At 44.1% G+C, this 22,720-nt stretch overlaps 4 protein-coding genes and 1 long non-coding RNA gene across 7 annotated transcripts in view; 4 read left to right on the forward strand and 1 right to left on the reverse strand.

The window, feature by feature from the left end:
- HOXB8 (homeobox B8) overlaps window positions 1-3,151 on the forward strand; it is a 5,213-nt gene extending 2,062 nt beyond the window's left edge. Inside the window, exons 1-2 of one of the 2 annotated variants that reach the window (XM_068661118.1) lie at window positions 1-1,120; window positions 1,966-3,151. The exon at window positions 1-1,120 is cut by the window's left edge and continues 2,062 nt beyond it. In XM_068661118.1, coding sequence (XP_068517219.1) covers window positions 700-1,120; window positions 1,966-2,273 — 729 coding nt within the window. In that variant the 5' untranslated portion in view covers window positions 1-699 and the 3' untranslated portion in view covers window positions 2,274-3,151. The remainder of the gene's footprint in view (window positions 1,121-1,965) is intronic. The other variant, XM_068661119.1, reaches the window with a different exon arrangement.
- A 1,867-nt stretch (window positions 3,152-5,018) lies between these two features.
- HOXB7 (homeobox B7) lies at window positions 5,019-9,405 on the forward strand. The gene is made up of 2 exons (XM_068661121.1): window positions 5,019-5,418; window positions 8,454-9,405. Exons 1-2 carry the CDS (start codon window positions 5,019-5,021, stop codon window positions 8,705-8,707), a joined length of 654 nt encoding a protein of 217 aa, XP_068517222.1. The 3' UTR covers window positions 8,708-9,405.
- LOC137844639 (uncharacterized) lies at window positions 5,024-17,883 on the reverse strand. 2 transcript variants are annotated; one of them, XR_011089975.1, is made up of 2 exons: window positions 13,465-17,883; window positions 5,024-6,748 (listed from the first exon to the last, which is right to left on the reverse strand). It is a non-coding gene; the product is annotated as an uncharacterized lncRNA (long non-coding RNA). The 2 variants fall into 2 exon arrangements; XR_011089974.1 differs by lacking the exon at window positions 5,024-6,748 and adding an exon at window positions 12,413-12,597.
- Window positions 11,728-21,865, forward strand: HOXB6 (homeobox B6). Its single transcript, XM_068661120.1, has 3 exons — window positions 11,728-11,868; window positions 18,836-19,422; window positions 20,811-21,865. The coding sequence occupies exons 2-3, from the start codon at window positions 19,014-19,016 to the stop codon at window positions 21,068-21,070; spliced, it is 669 nt and encodes a 222-aa protein (XP_068517221.1). The 5' UTR covers window positions 11,728-11,868; window positions 18,836-19,013; the 3' UTR covers window positions 21,071-21,865.
- Window positions 11,729-22,720, forward strand: part of HOXB3 (homeobox B3) — a 57,408-nt gene continuing 46,416 nt past the window's right edge. The window contains exon 1 of the mRNA XM_068661105.1: window positions 11,729-11,868. The gene's annotated coding sequence lies outside the window, so the exon portion shown is untranslated. The remainder of the gene's footprint in view (window positions 11,869-22,720) is intronic.

Consider the following 22,720-nt stretch of genomic DNA (forward strand, 5'->3'; position numbering starts at 1 on the left):
AAATTAACGACTGAGAGCGCCTCTCTTTAATTTTCCAGCACTCCCCAAAAAATCAATCTTTTGGGTGGTCTAGGTATGTGATTTGTTGTGAGGCGAGAGATATCTCATTAATGTAGGTAGTTAAACATATTTAATCCGTATATTCACCCCACCTCCTTCTCCCTCTCTCTCTCGCTCCCTCTCCCTCTCTCTCGCTCCCTCTCTCTCTCTCTCTCTCTCTCCCCCCCTCGCTTGCTTTTCCTTCTTTATTCTCTCACACTCTTCCTTTCACAATCATGCAGTGCAGAGTCCGTGTGGAGTAAGGAGAAGCCAATAGGATGAGGTTTTGGTAATAGATGCAAATGATCATGAAAAGACACTGCAAAATATGAAACAACTCATTTGCGCTGAAGTAAATCACTGAAAACTGTTTATGAACTGGCATCTCTTCTTGGAAATGTAAAGCGAGAACTCTTTAAGTGGCGATTTTTTTTTTTTTTTAGGGGTGGGGGGGAGGAAAGAATTCAATATCATGCAGGCTTAGAGTTTTGATTATATCCTCCTTTTATATTCCTGGAAAACACAAACTGTCGTTGCTTAGCATCTTAGCGCTTTCTTTTTTTGCTGATAGATTCCCGTGGTCAGGTTTGGTTGGCTACTTCTTTTTTTTTTTTTTTTTTTTTTTTCCTCCTCCGAACAAATATTATTATTTAAATTAAGATGAGCTCTTATTTTGTCAACTCACTCTTCTCCAAATACAAAACCGGGGACTCCTTGCGTCCCAATTACTATGACTGTGGGTTCGCTCAGGATCTTGGGGGCAGACCCACGGTGGTGTACGGACCCAGCACGGGGGGCACCTTCCAGCATCCGACCCAAATCCAGGAGTTTTACCACGGAGCATCCTCACTCTCCAGCTCCCCTTACCAACAGAATCCCTGCGCCGTGGCGTGCCATGGGGACCCCAGCAACTTCTATGGCTACGACCCCTTGCAAAGGCAGAGCCTCTTCAGCGCCCAGGAGTCGGACTTGGTGCAGTACACGGACTGCAAGCTTGCTGCCAGCGGCCTTGGAGAGGAGGCGGAGAGCTCGGAGCAGAGCCCTTCTCCGACCCAGCTTTTCCCCTGGATGCGACCGCAAGGTGAGGCGAGATGGAAAGGACAGCGAAGGAGCGTTTCCAGAGCCCATAAAGTATCCCTCTCTCTTTCTTTCTTTCTTTCTTTCTTTCTCTCTCTCTCTTTTCTTTCTCTCTCTCTTTCTGTCTGTCTGCCCCTCTTTCTTTCTGTCCTTTTTCTTTCTCTCTTTCTTTCGCTCCCTTTTTCTTCCCCAGTGACTGTATTTTACTGCTTTATGAGGGTAAACTTTTGCACTTGTAAATTGCTTTATAGTTTAATTACCCTGAAGGAGACCTTTTCTTTTGGGGGCTCAGCGAGCCGGGCTTTCAGTGGAAGGAAGCATCCTTAAAGTTTATGGCACTTTTACAGCCTTAAAAAGACTCTCATTTTCTGTTTTGCGTTTGATTGGGGATTTTGGTCGTGCTGCTTGCTCTCCCTGGGCTGCAGCTCTTTTTTTTGTGGGGGCAGCCTCCTGGATCCCAGGGAGCCGGAGTATGTTGTGTTGTTCGGGTAATAATAAGTGTACAAGTGAAGGCTTTAGCTGGGCTGCTTGGAGTGGGCTTGTGTGTGACCCTCCCCCTCCTCCGCCACCATCACCCTTTTCCTTTATAACCATCTTCCCTTTTATAATATAATACAACAGTCTTTCCTTCTCCGTTTGCTTCCTGCCTTTGCTTCTGCGAGTCCTTTCTTCCTCCCCCTCCCATGTGTATGTGTGAGGGGGGAGTGAGTGTGTGTGTGTGTGTGTGTCTGCGAGTCTGTGTCTCTGTGTGTCTGTGTGTGTGTATACGCCTATTCCCGAGCCTGGTTTATGTATCTTTCAACCTCCTTCTCTTCTTCCCCTTTCCACCCAACCTTTGCAATTCCCCAGCAGCCGCTGGACGGAGGAGGGGGAGGCAAACCTACAGCCGCTACCAGACGCTGGAACTGGAGAAGGAATTTCTATTTAATCCCTACCTGACCCGCAAACGGAGGATCGAGGTCTCGCATGCCCTGGGATTGACAGAAAGGCAGGTCAAAATCTGGTTCCAGAACAGGAGGATGAAATGGAAAAAGGAAAACAACAAAGACAAGTTTCCCAGCAGCAAATGTGAGCAGGAAGAACTGGAAAAACAGAAAATGGAAAGAGCCCAGGAGGTGGACGAGGAAGGGGAAGCACAGAAGGTGGACAAGAAATAAAAGGATTTTTAAGGACTGAAAGGCAAGCGCTGCTGGGGTGGAAGAGCCCCTAAGCCCCACATTAATGGTAGTTAATGTAAGGGAGGGGTGGGAAACAACAATGCATAGAAAAGAGAAAGAAAAAAAAAAAAAAAAAACATTTTATTGCTGTAAAACAATATAGCTGTAAGCACCACTTTCCTGATTATCCTTTGAAACAATGAACAGTATGCAAAAGTGGTCTGGAGGTCTCTCCTGCCTTTTGCCAGTTATTAACTAGTGGTAGTGTAACGCAATAGCTTATGTAAAACATGACTGTGAATTTTTTTCTCTCTCTCTCTCTCTGTCTTTCTGTCTCTCTCTTCTTTCTTGGGGGGTGGGTTGGTTAACATAGCTTTCAATGCTATAGAAGTTATGTGGAATTACATTTGTGCACTTTTTTAAAAATTTCCACTTTTTTTGTTGTGGTTTATCTGTATGTACTGGAGGTAGCGATTGACACAAACATCCCAACAACATGAAACTGCCTATTTATGCTACAGTTATCTCTCTCTTTCTCTCTTTACTTTCCTTACTTCTGTTCTTTTGTTCCTTTCATTTTGTTTTGTTTTGTTTTGTTTTCGATTTTTGAATGTCTCTTAAAAAAAAAAAAAAAAGGAGAAAAAAAAAGCATAAAAAAGCGTTTTCCTCTCCTTTAGTTAGCATGCGCACAGTGAAGCAAGTTGTAAAGTGATCTTTAGGTTAACTGTGAAAAAGAATGTATACTGTATACGTGAATTACTTTATTGGGGGAACTAATGATATATTTTGTTGTTCTTTCATCACTTTGTTCTATTGTCTAAACCTGGAAGCAGCGGAAGAAAGTTACAATAAAGTTTACAAGCGAGAATTCCGTGACATCATTCTTTTACCCTGCTCCATTTCCTCCAGGACCACTTTGATAGAAAGGAAATAAAAGTCATTGTGTCGGAGCTGCAGCCTTCGCCATCAAAGACTTCTTCGCCTGTAGAGATGCTGGCAGGCTGGATCGCTGCTAGGACAGGCAGAGGCAGTGGCTGGGGCCGGAGAGCTGTATGGGAACCGTGGAGAAGGGGCGGGGGGGTGAGGGGGGCAACTGCGATGGCTTCTTCTGTTGTTGTTTCTAACTGTTCATGTGTGGTGACAGGTTGGGAAGCTGTGTGGAAATCCTTCCTGAAGGTAATGTGTGTTTTTCTTTCTTTCTTTCTTTCTTTCTTTCTTTCTTTCTTTCTTTCTTTCTTTCTTTCTTTCTTTCTTTCTTTCTTTCTTTCTTTCTTTCTTTCTTTCTTTCTTTCTTTCTTTCTTTCTTTCTTTCTTTCTTTCTCCCTCTTTCTTTCCTTCCTTCCTTCCTTCCTTCCTTCCTTCCTTCCTTCCTTCCTTCCTTCCTTCCTTCCTTCCTTCCTTCCTTCCTTCCTTCCTTCCTTCCTTCCTTCCTTCCTTCTTTCTCTCTCCTTCTTTTTCTCTTTTTTTCTCTCTTTCTTTCTCCCTCTTTCTTTCTCTCCTCTCTCTCTCTCTCTCTCTCTCTTCCCCCCCTCCCCCCTCCCCTTCTTTCCCTTTCCCCTTCTTTCCCTCTCCCCTTCTCTACATCTCTCTGTCTCTCCTCACCCTACTTTCTCTGCAAGATAGAGCCCAGGTCTGAGTCACTGTCCTTTCTTCCAACTGGTCTGTCTGCAAAATCGCCAGTCGTGCGGCTGAGCTGCTCTCTGCCCTGTCGTCTAGTGAATTCTCCTGCCATGGCAAGAGAGAGAGTATGGTATATGGGGATGCACACACATCCCCTTGCAACTTAACCTTGGGAAAAGAAACAATACAAATCCTAGATGCACATCCACCATTGTCTGAGCTGCTTTTCGTGCCAGTAAGACTTTATTTCTTTCTTACCACCCCCCAAAAAGAAAAAGAAAAAATTAAGGCAAGTCACATTTTGGAAGGTCTCTCTGCTTCTCCAGCAGAAAGCAAATCAGCCAGCTGGTAACGCTTTACTTATAATTGTAATTGAGTCCTGCAGAACCGCTGACACGCTGAACAAGGGATCTGTACAGTCTTTATTTTTTGCAACAAGAAAAGCAAATGCCAGCTCAATACGAAACTCAAAGCCCGTGGCATTGGAATAAATTAGATATAGAACTGAAAGGCATTTGGAAAAAGAATCCTGAATCTATTAGGTATCAATCAGACATTTGTCCTTTGGGGGGTGGTCGCAGAGGGGGAGAGGGTCAAGGGGGGAGGAGAGGAAATTATGTACTGTCTTGTGAAAAAGTACCTCGGAGCCAGGGAAATGGTGCGAAGGAGGGAATTTTAGACGGGATCAATAAAAGGATAAATAGAGCTCCACTCCTTTTCCTCCAGCAGAGAGAGACCGAGAGGGAGATGCTGGTTTATCAGCAACGTGCTTTTACACCCCCCTTGCCTTTCTCTTTCTCCCTCGGTCTCAGCTGAAAACTGATTACAGGTTGCTTATCGACTCCAGCACAATTTCACCCCTTCCAGCATAGATCTTGGAGGGTTTTATATCGCATCAATTATTTATCATATTTTATAAATCCAGCAGCACTACAATTTTTTGCCCCTGAGGAGGGAGCGGGCGGCGATTGGCGCCGCCGGAGCCACGTGCCCGCGCGTCACATGGGCCGGGAGGAAAAAGGGCTCCTTTTTGGTGTAAATCTGGACTCTAATTCCGTAATATATCACGGTACCTCGTAAAACCGACACTAAAACGTCCCGACCTACAAATCACCCGGCCAAATTATGAGTTCATTGTATTATGCGAATGCTTTATTTTCTAAATATCAAGCCGCAAGTTCGGTTTTCCCATCCGGAGTCTTTCCCGAGCAAACTTCTTGCGCTTTCGCCTCCAACACCCAGCGAGCGGGGTATGGGGCCGGATCCACTCCTCCCTTCGCTGCCTCCATGCCCGGGCTCTACTCCAGTGGCAGCGCCGTGCACCCCCAGACCCCCACCATGTACTCCTCCGGCTACGGCCTGGAGCCCAGCTCCTTCAACATGCACTGTTCCCCCTTTGAGCAAAACCTCTCCATGATGTGCCCGGGAGATGTCTCCAAGCAGAATTGCAACAAAACGGACCAGAGGGACTCAGATTTGCAAAGCGACAGTAACTTCCGCATCTACCCCTGGATGAGGAGCACAGGTAAGCCCAAGCCTCCTTAAAGAGAGGAGCTCGGGGAGGTGGGGGGAGTGTAAATTATTTTATGGCGTGCGCAGGGGGTGGCGGAGGGGGAGGGGAGGGGGGAATTGTCCCCAACTCCTTTCATGACGTTTCATCGAAAACGAATCTCCGTCTTCAAAAGGGAGAGAGAGAGAGAGAATCCCCCGCAATAAAGCCATCCTTTTAGCTTTAAATATTTATAAGTGTTGCTTGGGCTGTGTATGTGCCATCCAAAAGGCAGTTTGTCTTAGAGGGGACAGACAGAGCTGCAGAAATAATGGCCATCCCCTTCTTCTCCTATATTTACAGGATGAAGATTGTGCTACCCCCACGTAGATATAGATATAGATTCTGAAATGAACTATTTATGGGAGGTACCCACAAGCTTGTTTTGTTAGGTTTCAAAACCTTCATTTGCCAGCCCCTCACCGCAATGTCCCAGATGCTGCAATTAAGCCTAGCATGTTACCATCAGAAACAGCAACACATCATTCCTTGTTCAGTAAAAACCCTTCTCTCAAAACCCTGACATTCCAGCCGGGATCTGGATGGATGGATGGATGGATGGATGGATGGATGGATGGATGGATGGATGGATGGATGGATGGATATAAGGACTGTGAGAGGGAGACCACGTTTATCCGTGTGACCGCCAGAAAAACCCAAGCCAGGCAGGCAGCCCGCGGAAGCGTGCGGTGTGCTCTGCGCCCTGGGAAAGTCTCTTAGGAGGCGGTGGGACTTGTCCTGGGGTGCTCAGCGTGGAATTGTGGCTTCCCGGGCAGCTGCCGCGGCGCTGGCAGCGCAGCCCCGCGGGAGGCCGCGTAGAGGTCCGCGAGGAGAGGAAAGGGGGCGCCCCGCAGCGGGACGCGCTGCCGCCCGCCTCTCCCTCAGTGACCCACTCCACGCCGGGCCGCCGCGCTGCTTACGTTCACGAGAGTGCTCCATCTCCGTGTATTAGTGTCAATTAACACTTAATAAACATCCCGTTCCCTCGCACGGGAGCGCCCCGGCTCTACCCGGGTCCATGGAAGGAGAGCCTGAGACCGGGCTTCTCCGGGGCTCCGGACCCCAGCCGGGGCACGCCGGCCGGCGGTGGCTGTACTCGTGTGAGACTGGGAAGAGGGGAGGAAGGCGCTGCTGTCCTGTCTGGGAGACGAGAATGCGTGAGCTCATTTCTACAGACCCCCGGCTTCGCCGGAGCCAAATTGCAACTTGAGAGCATCCCTGAGACCAAACCTCACGCTGCAGCCAAATATTCGGAATGTGTCTTGTTAGTAAATTTCGGGAGCGACCGGACTGTGGGCCAGAATCCCTGCAAAGTAAAGGAAAAAGAAAACAACAGAGCAGCCAATGCACCGCAGCTTATAAAGGCAGGAGATATCATCACAGCTATTTGGTGGTCTGTTCTTTCCAGTACCTGTTCTACAGTTTGTTCACTTTTATAGTTGATTTATCAAAGGCCAAATATTTCTGGTCGTAAACACTTCGTCTCTGCTTTTATCTGACCTTAGATTTAAGAAGACCTCCGACTCTGCCCCCCCTCCCCCCCTTTCCCCCCTTAGCATGTGACGCTGCGAGGAACAGCACTAGAGAGATCTTAGAAGCAGAGAAAACGTACGAGCGTCCCTGCACTACAAACCCTGGATGCTCTGGGATGTGTTCTGCGTAAAACTAAAGAAACCCGACCTCGGTCCCTCGGTCGTAAAAGCGGGTTCTCGTCCGCCGCCCGACACCCCCACCTCCCACCCACCCCCCGCCTGATGCCCACTGTGCGATCGCGCTTGTGGAATTTCATCAGCGAGCAGAGATAGAGTTGTCATCCCTATTCAGCAGCAGTTTATGGCTCTTCCTCTTCAGAGGATTTTACAACCCACATTCCACGACCTGCAGATTTTTGCTTTACAGCTAGCATGGCTATTTTACTTTTTTCTCCTTTTAATGACTAGGTCTTTTCTTCTTTTAAAAAGAAAAAGGAAAAAAAAAAAAAAAAGGAGTCTAGTGGAATGTGTGGAGGAGAGGCCGAGAGCTGCTGTTTGCTAACCCGAGTTCTTTGGGAAATAATAATATATTATACTGAAGATATACGCTTACATGGAAAATATAGCCAGGATCACAAACACCATATTGTATAATTATTTCCAGTTGGACTCAGGAAATGTCGGTTTGGAACGGGGTGTGTGTGGAATTAAGGGTCGGGCCCTTTTCCGAGCCCTGCTCACGGACAACACAATAGTAGTGGCAAGTCTGGCATAGGTGTTGAAGCGCTTCTCATGTACGCACACACCCACAGGAATAGCCCGGGGGTAGCAGCCCCCATGTCAGCCCCTGCCTGCACAGCCCCAGTGAAGCAGAAGTAACTGCTGTGCCCAAAACATTCATTGAAATAATTAAGACCATAAGACACCTTCCACGCAAGCACCCTGATGACAGCTTTAAGAGAGGACAAATAGTTGGATCTGGGTAGGTATCAGATGCCTCTCACACTCTTGCTCGATGTTTCTGTGTGTATTTATTCCCCAACCATCCTAACTTTCTGGCATCTAAAACTGAAGTAGGAACTCTGAGTTTGACTGGTGCTACGAGGGCAGGAAACTTTCTGAAGTTTGCTGTTCGTTCACGCACTAGCTAGGAGCCACACGCAGGCACAGGCTTATCAGAGATGCATGCAAAAAACCACTGCATGCATTTCCTAGAGTAAAGAAAATGAAACGTGCAGTGGTTTCAAAGCTATGAACAGGAAGAGTGGGAAAAGCTTCTAGAATGGGGAGCAGATTTTGCAAATGAAAAAGGAAGATAGTCTCATGTTGCACAGTTCATCCGAGGATTTTGTGCTCCTGTGGAACTCAAGTGGATGGTGCTTGCTAGGCTGCACCACAAGACAAAAGCAAGATGGCAAAACCTAACAGCAGCATCAAAATAACACTCCCTCCCTCCCCCCCCCCAAAAAAAAAAAAAAAAAAAAAAAAAAGAAAAAAGAAAAAAAAAAACACTAATACGAATCTAATTTTACTTCCCAGGCACTGACAGAAAACGCGGCCGCCAAACCTACACCAGGTATCAGACCCTGGAGCTGGAGAAAGAATTCCACTACAACCGCTACTTGACGAGGAGGAGACGCATCGAGATCGCCCATGCCCTGTGTCTCACAGAGAGACAGATCAAAATATGGTTCCAGAACAGGCGCATGAAGTGGAAAAAAGAAAATAAAACTGCCTGTTCTGGCTCCGGCAGCCAGGAAAAGCCAGACGTGGAGGACGACGAGGAAGAATGAAAGGGCAAAATGTGGATCCAGGAAACGTGAAAACCCACACGCGAACAGAAAAGGGGAAAAACACACAGAAGAAAAGACTATATATTAAAATACATAAATGATAAGTGCATAAATAATTAAAAACATAGGAATGATGCATTGTGTTTCCTGACACTGAAAGAAAATACTACCTATATTCAAGTCTTTTTTTGGGGGTGGGGGGAGATAAGACAATAGAATAAATATCTACCTATTAAATGTGGCTTTAGAGTCAGAATAGACACATTTTTCTATGTGAGTCTTCCGATAGTACAAGTAATTTGTAAATCTCCGTTTGTATTTCGCTGTGTACTTTTTGGTATGAAGTAATGTGGTCGTGTTTAGCACCTTTAATTTAGAAAATGTGACCTGAAAATCTGAATGCAAATTATACTTAGCGTATATAGAATCGTGTACATAATATGAATGATTATCACCCCCTTTCCCTGTAACCTCTGTGGTTCTTTTCACGTTGCTATGCTGTTTTGTCTGTGTATATTTTTACTGGGACTTCTTCCCTGTTCAAGTCTCTAGGAAAAAAAAATAATGAATTAATATTGTGCTACGTAAAATGTATATCGAAGTAGCAAATTATTTAATGGCAACGTGTTGCTTTTTGCTTTTCCCTCGTCTGTGATTACTATTCTTCGAAATAAAATTAATTCTCCAATATTCTAGAATCACGTTGGGTTCAGTCCCCTTTTCATATTAAAACAATACACAGGCTTTTGGATTTACTGTTTTCCCCAAGGAAAATATGTGTAGTAAAATATCTTTTTTATATTAAAACATGCCATGACCTGTAATCTTAATCTTCTCTTTCTTTTTTAGCAAGATCACTGCTAAAATCTATTTCAATAGATTTCAAATATCAATAGAATACTTTTTTTTCAACAGTTTTGGCAAAAATATAAAAACATAACTATTAATCCGGGCTCTGGAAATGCGGGCTGGTCATTTCTCTCTCTCTGGGATTGTGCTGTGGCTATTACTGAAGTAGGTAAAAGTACAAAGAAGGAATGCAAAGAGGCCAGAAGCAGCCCAAACAGTCTTTCCGCCCTTTGTTTTAATCCTCTTCTGACCCCCCCCCCCTTTTTTTTTTTTTAAGAGAGAGATTCTCCCTCCGCTTTTCAATTACCTTACTGCGGATTAGAACTATTTCATTAGTAACAAATAATGTTTAACATCAAAGCGCGCATAAAATAAATTAAAGCAATTAAACGCAGGAAAATCACCAATGCAAAACAAAAGTGAGTAACTTTAAGCACTTGCGCAGGGACCAACCTTCGCTGCCCTTTCCCCACCCGTGCCTGTTTGTTTATTTACATTTCCAGGGTGCGCAGTAAAGACGCGGATTCCTCCAGCGGAGGCTCCACATAACTTGCTCGACAAATGCATGCTCAAGATGCACACACGGAAAAATTCAGACATGTAATGGCAGCTTTCCACCTTTCCTTCCTTGCGGCTCTGTCTGCCTGCCTTTTCACCACCCACCAGCATAGATGACTTCATGTCTTAAGTGAAGGCGCACAGGGCGTCTTCAGCAGGTTCCATCGAAAATAAAATGCCACGTCAAGTATCGGTGCACCCACATCTATAATACAGATTTGCAGTATATACTACGTACACTAATTATGGCAAGTCCATTATTAAAGAGAGCAGCTATTATGGCTTCTGAACACTGATATCCTACTTGAAGAGAAGGGTAAATAAAGGGAACTCTTCCTTTTTTCTTGGTGAAATCCGTTGTTGCAATCTCTTTGCATAGAGGAAAAAAAAAAAAAAAAAAAAAAAAAAAAAAAAAAAAAAGCAGTTCTAGAAATTTCCCCCGGTCCTGGAGCTCTGCTGCATTGGCCCGGCTTTCTGCCCCCTTGGCACGGACCTGTGCCATCGGGGACAAGCAGAAATTGAGGATTTCATGAAAAAGGCAAAACGTCCCCCACCGATGCCTTAATACAATAAACCCAGGACAGCGGCTTACCGGCGTGGCATCCCAGGTTTGCCAGGAAATCGCCCCCACCTTGTAGAGGGGGCCCAGTGGCTCTCCGGGGGTGATCAGCCGTGGGGACCCGGTGAGGCACGAACCCCACCGGTTCTTCTCTGCCCAGGGCATGAGCACCTCGGCCAACGTCTATTTTATCTATTTATTTTATATATTTATTTATTTATTTATTTATTTTTACTTCCTAAAACCTGGTAATTGCCCTTTTCAGTAAAAAGGTTCCCAATTGAGTAAAAAAAAATAAAAATTCCCGCCCGAACCCCACTGTTTTACTGTGTCTTTACACACCTAAAAGCCAAACGCAAGCCCAATCTCTTTATTTAAGAGGAGTTATTATTGTTCATAGCTTATTAAGTGAGAAATTATTCGATCATTTCTCTCGAACACCCCCCACATGCAACCAAGGGGGGGAAAATCTCTGAACCCCCTTTCATATTCTTTTATTTTTGTTTTAAAAAAAAGATGGCGGCTAAGAAAAAGACTGCTGTTAAACCGGTCATGAAGAAATGCAATAAATTCCTTGTTGTTTTATGAAAATTTACAACTTTGTGATAGAACTTTATGAGTGGCTGGGTTCTGGGATTGGCCAGAGCCGGTCATGTGGACTGCTAACCGTGAACATGAACTTTTTATTATTTCCCATGTGGTTATATTGCACCATTCTTCTGTCCGCTGCACCTTGGGTCGGATCAGTGTCCTCTATAGGGCTCTCGCCTCTTTACATTTTTTTACTTTTGTGTATAGGCTCGATAGGGCTAAAACAGGGGAGAGAGGAGGGGGGGACGCCTGTGCACACATCCACACGCGCTCATAGACACCCACATCCGCACACATATAGGAAAAGATTTTTTTTTTTTTTTTTAATTCCTCTGATTCCTCTGTTAATTTGCCTGCTGATTTGGAATCTCAGCAGTAATGGAGGGGCAGAGGAGATTCTGGACCGAGTGGAGGCTATCATTTTTCAAAGAGGGAAGTTACTTCATTTTCTATGCAAATGACAGAAATGCAAGAAGCTATCACAAGTCAGAGAGGCAATCGACGGCTATCAGGTTGGGACAATATTTGTCAGCTAACAGATAAGCAAACGCTGTCTCTCTCTCCCTATATATTTTACTTATACCACAGAAATGGACGTCAAAAGGTAAGGGAATAATATCTGTTTCTCTTAATTTAACGTTTTCATAGAGAAAATGTATTTGTCAATCTGCCTTTTCTGTCCCAGTCCCCATTTTCCTCTCTCCCCCTACCCAAGGGGACAAGTAGAAAGAAAAGGGTGGAGTGAGGGGGAAAGGAGACACTGGAAGAAATCGGGGTGGTGAAAATCTCTTTAAGTGAAATTTTCCCCTTAAAAGTGTGACATAAGCTGAGAAAAAAAGGAGGAGAAGAAAGAGGGGAAAAATGCATAAAGGGGAGGGGAGAGAGAAAGAGAAGGAAAGAGAGAAGGAAAGAAGGATGGAAGGATGGAAGGAAGAGAGAGAGAGGAAGAGAGAGAGAAAAGGAAGGAGGAAAGAAAGACAAAGAAAGAAAAGGAAGGAAGAAATTGAATGGAATAAGAAGTAACCTGTAAGGTGACCTGGAGATTGTAGAGTTGGTATGAAGGATTTTGCAGCAGATCGGTGACGGAAGCTTTTAGATACTGTCTTTAAAAAATTACCAAACCCTTTGTGGGTCGTTGTTGTGTTGTGTTTTGTTTTGTTTTGTTTTTTTTCCCTCGCAAAATCTCTTGACAGTTTGCCTGTCTTCAGGCGCCCAGTAATTTGCCGAAGTTTGTGTGGAAGCCAGTTGGGTTTTGCGTTGCTCTCCAGGGTCATTATTATGTGGGTGGTTTCTTCAAAGAGGGCAGTTCACGGCAGTCCCCAAGAATAAGGTTCTGGAAATTGGGAGGGGGGAAACTTGAAGGGGGGGAAGGTGTGAGGGGGTGAGGAAGAGAAACGAAGAGAGAGATTTAAAAAAAAAAAAAGATAATAGGATGAAGCCAACCCAGATCGCAGTGCTCTCATTGTGATTTTTTTTTTTTTGTTATTGTTTTTTTCCTTCATGAAACTCCCAAATGCAGCTGACGTTGCGACGCAATAAGCCTCCCCGTATTTAATTGCGTTTTTCAATGTTAACGGGTCTTTACGGATTTTCATACCGGAATACCGGGTAGGGTTTCAGACCCACGTTGTGTTGGTCCTTTTCCACAGCTTCCAACCAGGTTTTGTGCAAGTTTCCCCTGTGTTCTCTCTCCTCTGCCTGTCTGATACCCTAACGTTTGCCTTCGGTTTTAGGAGAAATTGTCCGGAGATGCCCGTCATTTTCAATGCTTTTTCTCTAGATTTCGGGTTGTTTAAATATAGTACTAATTGCTACTGTTATTAGGTGATTTTTAAATACGATGATGTAGGAGCCTCTATATGTTAAGCGAGATTGAGTAATAAGAAATTCATTACTTAAGCATAAACCATTTTATGACGTGACAATTTATCTCACCTAATTTCACTGTGTCTGAATATTGTGTGGACCAGAGTAAATGATCGCAAGCCGTGGAAATTATAAACAGAAAGTCATTTTTAAAAGATATTTCTTCCCGAACCTGTTACATTTTTCATAAATCACGGGAAAAACTATAATACTGGTTCGCACGCCTGTTTTCCTTTTCCTCTAAGTCTCTCCGCGCTCATTTTCTTCTTCTTTTTTTTTTTTTTTTTTTTTTCCTATTCTTAATTAAAAAACAAACAAGCAAATAAATAGAGACCTTGCTCCAAAACGCTTTTATGCCGATTCTTCCGCATCCTGCGTGGGCAACCACTTGTGGAAACCTCGCACTTCGGTGCGGGCAAGTCTTTTTAACCTTGTCAGCATGGGGCGGCGTGGGATGGCCGAGAAACCTCCGAGTGCCCCGGGGTGGGGGGCCCACGCTGCTGCCGGCGGGCGCCCCTCCTCGCAGTCTTCCTGCTTGCTAATTTAAGAAAATAAAATTAAATAGAATAAAACCAAGGCAGCCCCCAGCGGCGCCGTTCCCCCGGTGCCGCCGCCGCGCTGCGGGGCTCGCCCATTCCCCGCCGTCTGCTGCCATCTACCGTCGACGGCGGCGGCCGGCGGCTCCCCGGGGGCTCCCCGCAGCCGGTGCCCCGGCGTGGGCGGCCCTGCCCGGGTCCCTTCTCCCCGGCCTGGCGGCCGGAGCAGGCGGCCGGCAGCGCCCAGCGGGGCCTGGCTCCGCGCTGCTCGGGAAGGGAAGCGGCTCTCGAATGCGTTTCCACCCTTGAGGCTTGGTGCCCTGCTGGGAACTGCAAATGGGAGATGTGTTTTTATCTGTTTGCATAGTCTTAAAGTGTCTGAATATGTGTACGTGGGATGCGCTTGCACATATACAGGCACTGACATATGGGCAATGTACACCCCGTACGAATGTGCGTTGCTCTACGCACACCCCGATGTATAGTGCTCTGTGTGTGCAACTGTGCGTCTCTCCCTTGCCGTATGCGTATAAATATATACATGCATATACATTCAAAGGCTATCTATCTCTCTCTATTTATCTATCTACACACACACGCAAGATGAAAGATAGCCCGTTGTTTGCTGAGCGTGAACACAAGCGGAGATCGTGTAAAATGAAACACGGTAATGACGTATGAGGCAAAGGCGAAGCTGGGGATTTCAGCTAATCATAAAAGGCAGAGAAGCTTTTATTTATTTATTGCTTCGAGTGGTCATTTCAGTGGGGTCTGGAAAAGATATGTCAAGTCGTGTACACAAAATTGAGGTGGTTGCTGGGGAAGGAACAGAGAGTAAAGGCAGACGACGAATCACTTTTAAGTTACTCTGAGCTTTGAAGGGACAATGCGTGTCTGTTATTTTAAAAGGTTTCTCCCTCCCTCCCTTCCTCCCTCCCTGCCTCTTTCTCCCTCTCGTTTTCTCTTTCTACCACACAGTTTCCTGGCAACTGTTTACGTCTAGGCTAGTGACACTTTCTCTAAGAAAGTGAGATGCCGAGTGACTACATATAAAAAAAGAAAAAAAAAAAAAAGAGGGGGGACAACTTTCCTTTAACTAACAACATCCATGATTAACTTGTTCCATGTTGTAATTCCCAACACCTCGCAGCATTCGCCTTCCACAATTTATGATACGTATCGGTTTCTCCTTACCTTCTACAACGTATCCAATCCAATCTACTAGTAGCCCCCTTCCCCCGGTCTCAGGGTTTTCTTTTGCCGAAATAGTTCAGTATGAATACACTTTGACTACCCCAATGTCCTTACTTCTCCCGCTCTCCCTCCTCCGCCCTCCCCTTTTTGTTAATAATTAGCCGCACTCTTTAATGGAACAATGGTAGATTATTATTACTTCTTTTCAAAGATCCCATTAAGAAGGTTATTATGCACTGCACGGGAAGTCAGGTAAATTAAACTTAAATTGCTGGAAATTAAGTTTCAGATGGTTATGTGCGGAGAGAGCAAGTATTTTTTTCTACACCTTCAGGGGTCATTGTTTTAAACACGCCAGCACTGCAGTGCATACATGACTTCTGTGGTTGTTTCTTTCCCCAATGTGATTTTTACTGTGCATGAGCATTACAGGGGAGGCTTCTCTGCTGCCAATTGCTTTCTGTGTCTGACTCCAGGAACAAGTAGGTTTTTTTTTTTTTTTTTTTTTTTTTTTTGTAGTAGTAGTAGTATTTGCTTGACTTTATGGCTGCAATAAGTCCCTCGGTAGGGAAACCCCCGCTGTGTTCTCACTTCAGAAGGATCGGGAATTCCAGCTCCACATGAAAAAGAGTTTCATTTTTTATTGGAACCAACTGCACTGAACTTTCTACCAAGTTCTTAGCCGGTTTAGCTTTCACACAAGAAATGCTCTGTTCCGTTTGCATTTCGAAATATTTGGGTGTTGTTTTAATCCCCTCATCTATCTGCCTTTCTCTACTTTGTGGAGAGGCATTTGCTGGCCAGAAAAGCAAAGGAACAAAAAGCGAGACCTTTCTGGGCAGATAGCTGTGATTGTACATACTGTAAATACGTCTCTTTATCTTTATTTATACCTCGCCAGTTGAGTGATGTCAGTCAGGAGAGGAAAGACGGGTTCCCAGCGCATATTGAAATACGTTATACCATCTTCTGGCATCTCTTGCAACTTGCCCAGTTTATTGCTCCTTCTTAGCAAACCCTGTGCCTGTTTCTAAGCAGATGAGGCCAAAGACTGAATAAAGATATACCAATGAGTACGGTCAAAGACAAATCTAACTTAAGGGCTGCTGTATAAGCTTGCTTCTGCATCCGTTATTCTTTGCTCTGTGTCTCCATCCCTCCCGGCTTGTCTGGCGCTAGAGTCGTTCAAAGAAAATATCACAAAATCGGTCTTAGATTTACATGGGGACTTTGGCGGAGAAGACAGGAGATTGTCTATTAAGTAGCTATAATAATAACTCAACATTTATTTATTTTTTAATTATTTTGGTAAAACCATTTAGATGGGGAGAGAAACCACCTCCGTGCTTTATGTACAGTTCTCTGAGATGTTGTGCGGTTTAAGACCTCTAACTAGAATTTGCATGTATTATGTGTGGCAAACCAATTAGACTGCGGTTCTGACCCTTCAAAATGCACTATGACACATATTTTTTTTCAGGTTGGAAATCAAGTTTTCTATTTTTTTTTTCCTCCCACAAATAACCATCTGCAGTGCCAAGAGAAGCTTCACCCTTCTTCTAAGAAGCGGGATGTATTAATGTTATCTATAGCGTGTCTAATATGTCAGCAATTAGCAAGCGGACAGATTAAATTCATTTTATTTTCTTATACAGTGGCGACAGTCAAGCCACGTTAAAAGTCTGTTTTAGACATAAATGCGCTAAAACGAGTAGTATTTTACTGCGGTAAAACATGGGGAGGGGATGGGGCGGTGTCAAACTATTTTGAGGGATTGACTTTCAGAGAAGTAATGAGAACTGATAGAAAATATTATAGGAAGCATTTTCAGCAGATGTACTCACGCGTTGAATTATCAGGACATCAATTTCTTAGCCAAAAATGTGCAAGCAGAGCTGATCATGCCAGATAATCGCTGTTTCTGTAGTGCTACCAATATTGTGTAATTCTCAAATCAAGTGTATGAGCTGTATGGCTCCTGCAAAGCAGCAAAGCAGTTAACTTCAATCTCTCATCCGATCTTTTTTTTTTTTTTTTTCTTTTTTCCTCTGGTCATCGTTCCCTTTCAATCTTCCTTTTTTTTTTTTTTTTTTTTTCCTTGCATACCAATTAAGTAGATCTACGTAAATTTGGGTCCACTCCATACACAAAGGGAAACTCTGCAAGAACAAATATAAGAGATATCAGTCAGAGAGGGGGTGGAGGATGGAAAACTACTTCCTTTGCATGTTATTTCCTTGAATTATAAGGATTACGTTTCAGTCGAAATGTTCATTGCAGCCGTGGCATGAAACAATCTTGGCTGTGCTTATGTAAATATGATGTTTAAAATAAAATAGCTCGTAATAAGATACGAATTTCGTAGATACTTAAAGCTCTGTCAGAGAGCTGCATTGGCAGCTTTACAGTGAGCATGTAATATATGTAATTCTAGATTTGTAGCGCACACTGCCACAGATTCAAGTACAGGGGAGTGCATATTATAAGGCGTGCCATGTCACTGCATATAAGAACCGACAGACAGATGGCTACAAATTCGGACAGGAAACAAATCCTTTATATAACGCGAATGATCAGTGACAGTCCTGGTTTTCATTATTACTTTTTTTTTTTTTTTTTCCCCTCTAAGATCGCTCTGATTTTTCCCACTTGAAAAAATTGAAGGCACCGAATAGAGATCCCACATTACCTTGAGCAAACAGAGGTCTGAAGAGGGGATGCACCAGGTAGTGCAGAGTACATCCCTGGTGAAGAAATCCAGGAAAAAATAAAAATAAATTAGTCGAACCCCAAAAGAAAGTACAGCTTTTGGAATGGCAGGGAATTGCGTTAGACTTTCGAGCTTATCTCTTTCAACGTTTTAAGTTTGAAAAAATAAGTATTTTGCAGTGGGGATGGGCTCTAAAGGAGGGATGTAAAAAGACAGGGTCCCTGCGCACCTCCAAGACAGCAGAACCACCACACCACGAAATTTCCTCTCGTAAAAAATAAAATAAAATAAAATAAAATAAAATAAAATAAAATAAAATAAAATAAAATAAAATAAAATAAAATAAAATAAAATAAAATAAAATAAAATAAAATAAAATAAAATAAAAATAAATACAGTAATAGATTTTTTTTTTTAATCTCGATCGGTAACAATCAATAAACTCAGCTTTTGATCGCAACACAAAGTTTCTTTTTTTGTTGTTTCTTTTTTTCTTTCTTCCAAAAAAGGTCGGGCATAGATCTGGTATTAACAAAAAAACGCAAGAGGGCACAATGCGGTACAATACTCCAGAGCAGATCGGGATTTAGCAAGGGGTAAAGGAAATACTTCGATTTTCCATTTATCTCCTGAATATGTAGCGTTTGCAGATAAATAAACGAAAAAGATACTATGTATGAAAAGAGAATGTTTGTTTTAATCCAGCGCAGCTTTCTTAACAGGGAATGCTTGACATGGAATGCTAATCTATAGTAATTAGGTAAACATGAACCGAAATAAATTGTCAGAATCTGTTTCTTCTCCTATAGGAAATCTCTTAGTTTAACCAACGGGATCTCCTCCTGGCAAAGTTCACACACACAACTTTTTTCTTTAACTGTAGAAAAGTACCCAGATATTTCAGGACGAATTGCAGACACGAAGGGTTAAAGTTTTCCGAATGTAAATAAATAACTTTTTTTTTCCCACTTACATCAGGTATTTGTATACATTATTTGTGTGTGGATGCACCGCCATCCATACACACAGGCTTTCACATTCACACTCCCCCATGCTGAAGTCGGGGGGGGGGGGGGAAGGGGGGGAGAGCATTTATTTATGAAGCTCTGAGCGCGCCGGGAACGTTTCTTTCCGCAGATATCATATATTTGGTTAAGGGGGTGCATTTCTGTTGTTTAAAAGGGAGGGAAAAGGGGGTGGATGGTTTGTTCTTGGGGTCCCTGGTGCAATCTCAGCTCCTCATGGGTGCTATTTTGCAACCTCAGGCGCCTGCTATTGGTCAGCCCATGATCAGATGGTTGTATTTCCTTGTGTCCCTCGCTGGCACCACGCCATCTCCCTTCAGCTAAAACCCAATCTCCGATATACTACTAATAGCTAAACCACTTGGACTATAAAACACAACAAATCATAAAGCCGGGAAAGGACGGCAGGCTCCTTCCAATGAGTTCTTATTTTGTCAACTCGACCTTCCCGGTGAGTCTGGCGGCGGGGCAGGAGCCCTTCCTGGGACAGATCCCGTTATATCCCTCGGGCTATGCGGATCCTTTGAGGCACTACCCCACCACCTATGGAGCCACGGGAGTCCAGGAGAAGGGCTATGCCTCCTCTCCCTACTACCAGCAAAGCAACGGAGCCTACAGCCGCAGCTCCGCCTGTGACTATGGGGCCGGCGGTTTTTTCAGGGAGAAGGACCCTGCGTGCGCCCCTTCCAACCTGGACGAGGTGCCCTTCGCCCCCGAGCCGCGCAAGTCGGACTGCGCGCAGAGCAAAACTGTATTCGGAGAAAGCGAGGAGCAAAAGTGTTCCGCCCCGGTTTACCCCTGGATGCAGCGGATGAACTCTTGCAATAGTGAGTTTACTCTTTTACAGAAATAAATACATCAATCTCCTCCCCCCTTTCTTATTTGTTACCGCCAGAGTGAGAGAGCGAGAGAGCGAGGGAAGTAGGAATAAGGTTCACTTTAGAGCCCAAACTTCCAGCGGGGAAGTTAGGCAACATGAGAGGCTTCAAGTTGCTTCTGACACGCACCAAAACTTCACGCGGCTGAAGTATTTTCTCCTTTCGACCAGTTCCCCCCGCTTCCCCACTAGAAAAACAGCAAAAAAGTTTGCTCCCTATATAATCCCTGGTACAGTATTTCTGCTTTCCCCCTTCTTTTTTTTTTTTTTTTTTTTCCACATTCCAGTTTGCGTGTCACGCAGTCATAATGATTTGTCTCTGTCTTCCCTAAACGCACAGGGAGATATCTTTTCTAAATCAGATCTGGATGACTTTACACATGCATGTACCCACACCCTCAAGCAGCTTCCTCTCTAGATAGCCGACCTGGAGTTAAATAATATAGAAGTGTTTAAATATTTGAAAGGAGAGAGCTACATTTTTAATGAAACTTACACGTAATGAAAAGTCTGCCTGGGGAGAATTTTTTTCTCCTGATGATATATGACTTTTTTAAGTGCTGTTTCCTCAATCAGGAGAAGGGGGAAAAATGAGAGAGAGGGAGAAAGAAAGAAAGAAAGAAAGAAAGAAAGAAAGAAAGAAAGAAAGAAAGAAAGAAAGAAAGAAAGAAAGAAAGAAAGAAAGAAAGAAAGAAAGAAAGAAAGAAAGAAAGAAAGAAAGAAAGAAAGAAAGAAAGAAAGAAAGAAAGAATTGAGTCTCACCACCCTTATCCTCATGTTTAGATGCATTTGTTGCCTTTTAAGTTCCGAATTGATGTCCATTAGCGCAGGGACATAAAGCGTTGTATCCTCTTTAATGTCGACTTTGGGCAGATCGATTCACTTCATTATTGCTTAAATGCTCAGATCTATTACAGTTGCCGGTAGGGTGGAAAACAGCGGAGGGGGGTGGGGGTGGGAGAACACCTTGCGATTTTTCATCGCGGAGTAAGATAGATCTCGCCCTGTCTCTCCAGCCCGCTGCAGGCTGGCGCGGTCCGCATCAGCCCCCTGCTCTGCCCGGCCGCCCGCAGCCCGCGCGGGCTCTCCGTGGGTGCGCACCCAGGCGGCCCGGCCGCGGAGGCTCCCGGGGGGGCTTTTGCTGGCTGAAGCCTGGGGAGGGCAGGGAGCAGGCGCCCTCTCCTCCGCACACAGGCACGGTGCAGGCGGCACCGTCCCCGCGAGTTGCCCGGGACCTCCGCCGCCCCGCTAAACCCCGGGGCTTCCCCCCCCCCCCCCGCCCCCCGCCCCCCTTCTCTCTCTTTTTTTTTATTTTTATTTTTTTTGCGGGTGTCACAGGTTCCTCCTTCGGACCCAGCGGCCGCAGAGGCCGCCAGACCTACACCCGCTACCAGACGCTGGAGCTGGAGAAGGAATTTCACTTCAACCGCTACCTGACCCGGCGCCGGCGGATCGAGATCGCCCACTCCCTCTGCCTGACAGAGCGGCAGATCAAGATCTGGTTCCAGAACCGCCGGATGAAGTGGAAAAAAGAGAACAAACTGCTCAACTCCTCGCAGCTGAGCGCGGAGGAGGAGGAGGAGAAAACGGCGGAGTGAAAGTATTATTTAAAAAAAGAGAGAGGGAGTGAGTGCGTGCGTGTGAGAGCCAAGAGGATGAGGGTGGTGTGGGCTGGCTGCGAGGAAAGGGAAAACGTGCACATTGGTGGGACAAGCACTCTACAGCAACGGCAACAGCTAGAAAGTTTGGGCCACCAATGCCATGGACTCGTGTTCCCAGTAAACTGTCGTGTCCAGAAAAAAAAAAAAAAATCAGGCTTCTAGTTGCGTTTTTTTCTTCCTAGACTTCCCCCTTCCCCCACAGTAAAACAATTAAAAAAAAAAAAAAAAAAAAAAAAAAAAAAAAAAAAGAGGAGATAAGCAGAGAGAAGGGGAAAAGAAAGAAAGAAAGAAAGAGGAAAAAAAAAAAAAAAAAGGACTCCTACCCGTGTTTCTACCCTTGGTGTCACTGTTAGTAATATGCTAACTCTTGTATTTAATGGAAGTGCTGCAATATATGTCATTTGGGGTGTTTATTGTCTTAATTTTGTAAAAATGTTTTATGCACGGTTGACATAGGGTTTTTTCCTTTTTTTTTTTTTTTTTTTTTTTTTTTTCCTTTGGTAAATTAATCAAGCCCTGGGGTCTTGTAATTAGTTTCTCTCTCTCTCTTTTTTTTTTTTTTTTTTTAATAAGAATATCTACTGAAAGAACGAATACTACCTAAAGGGATGCAAAAGCAACAACAGAAAAAAAAAAAAGTTATATTTTATTAATTTTTGTACGTGTTGTGTTTGAAGTTTGTCTTAGGTATGACCATGGAATTCTCTAATAAAAACAAAGTCTTCGATCTCACACACACCACACTGTCATTATTATTATCCTTCCCTTTTTCAGGGGAACTTGTCATTCTTAAGGAGCACGGAGTTATAAAGAAAGCACTGCTACTCTCTTTATGACACTGTCTTCTAATCTGCAAGGACAAGCAACTCCAAGCATACGGAAGTTACATTGGAGAGATAAATCTGGTTTTCCCTCTTTTTGTGTAATCTTAAATGGAAGACCTTTCACCAGTATTATTTCCTCGTTGACATTCTGCTTTAGTATCGCTCTTTTTTATTGTTATAGTACAAAGAGTTATGACGAAATGCTCTCCATATACATAATAAATCAAGGAAACAGGCAAAAATATGCTCTCATTTATCTACCAAAGATACCTAACATTTGCCTAGCATCTTTCAAACATCTGGTCCCTTACTTCATATCCCCAAATCAAAGTGAAGTGTATTGCAAAATACTCCAGATTTCAAGGGATTTTTTCCTATGAAACGTATAACTTCTCGGCTACAGGAATATAGCAGGCACTTATGGGAAACAAACAAAAAAAAAAAAGAGGAAAAGAAAAAAAAATCTAAACTAAGTCTACTAGTGGATTCTGATATTCTAACTTTGCTCAGGATGGGGTGGGTAATGCTCTGTGCCAAAAGGGAACCTTGTACATGCAAATAGCAAACTCTTATTGGGTTTTGTAATTAAACAAAAGGAAGTGCTTTTTCTGCTGGGGATTTAGGACTGGAAGCAAGTAACCAGACCAGCCTAATGTGGATACGATTTTTTGAAGCTTCACATGGCAGGAAAGCTATGAAACTGTACCTTCTTACCTCTATTCCCTTTCCCCACTGCCCACAAAAATACCTATGTATGAACGCA

The sequence above is a fragment of the Anas acuta genome, chromosome 25 (assembly GCF_963932015.1).
Source record: "Anas acuta chromosome 25, bAnaAcu1.1, whole genome shotgun sequence".
Taxonomy (NCBI): Eukaryota; Metazoa; Chordata; class Aves; order Anseriformes; family Anatidae; genus Anas; species Anas acuta.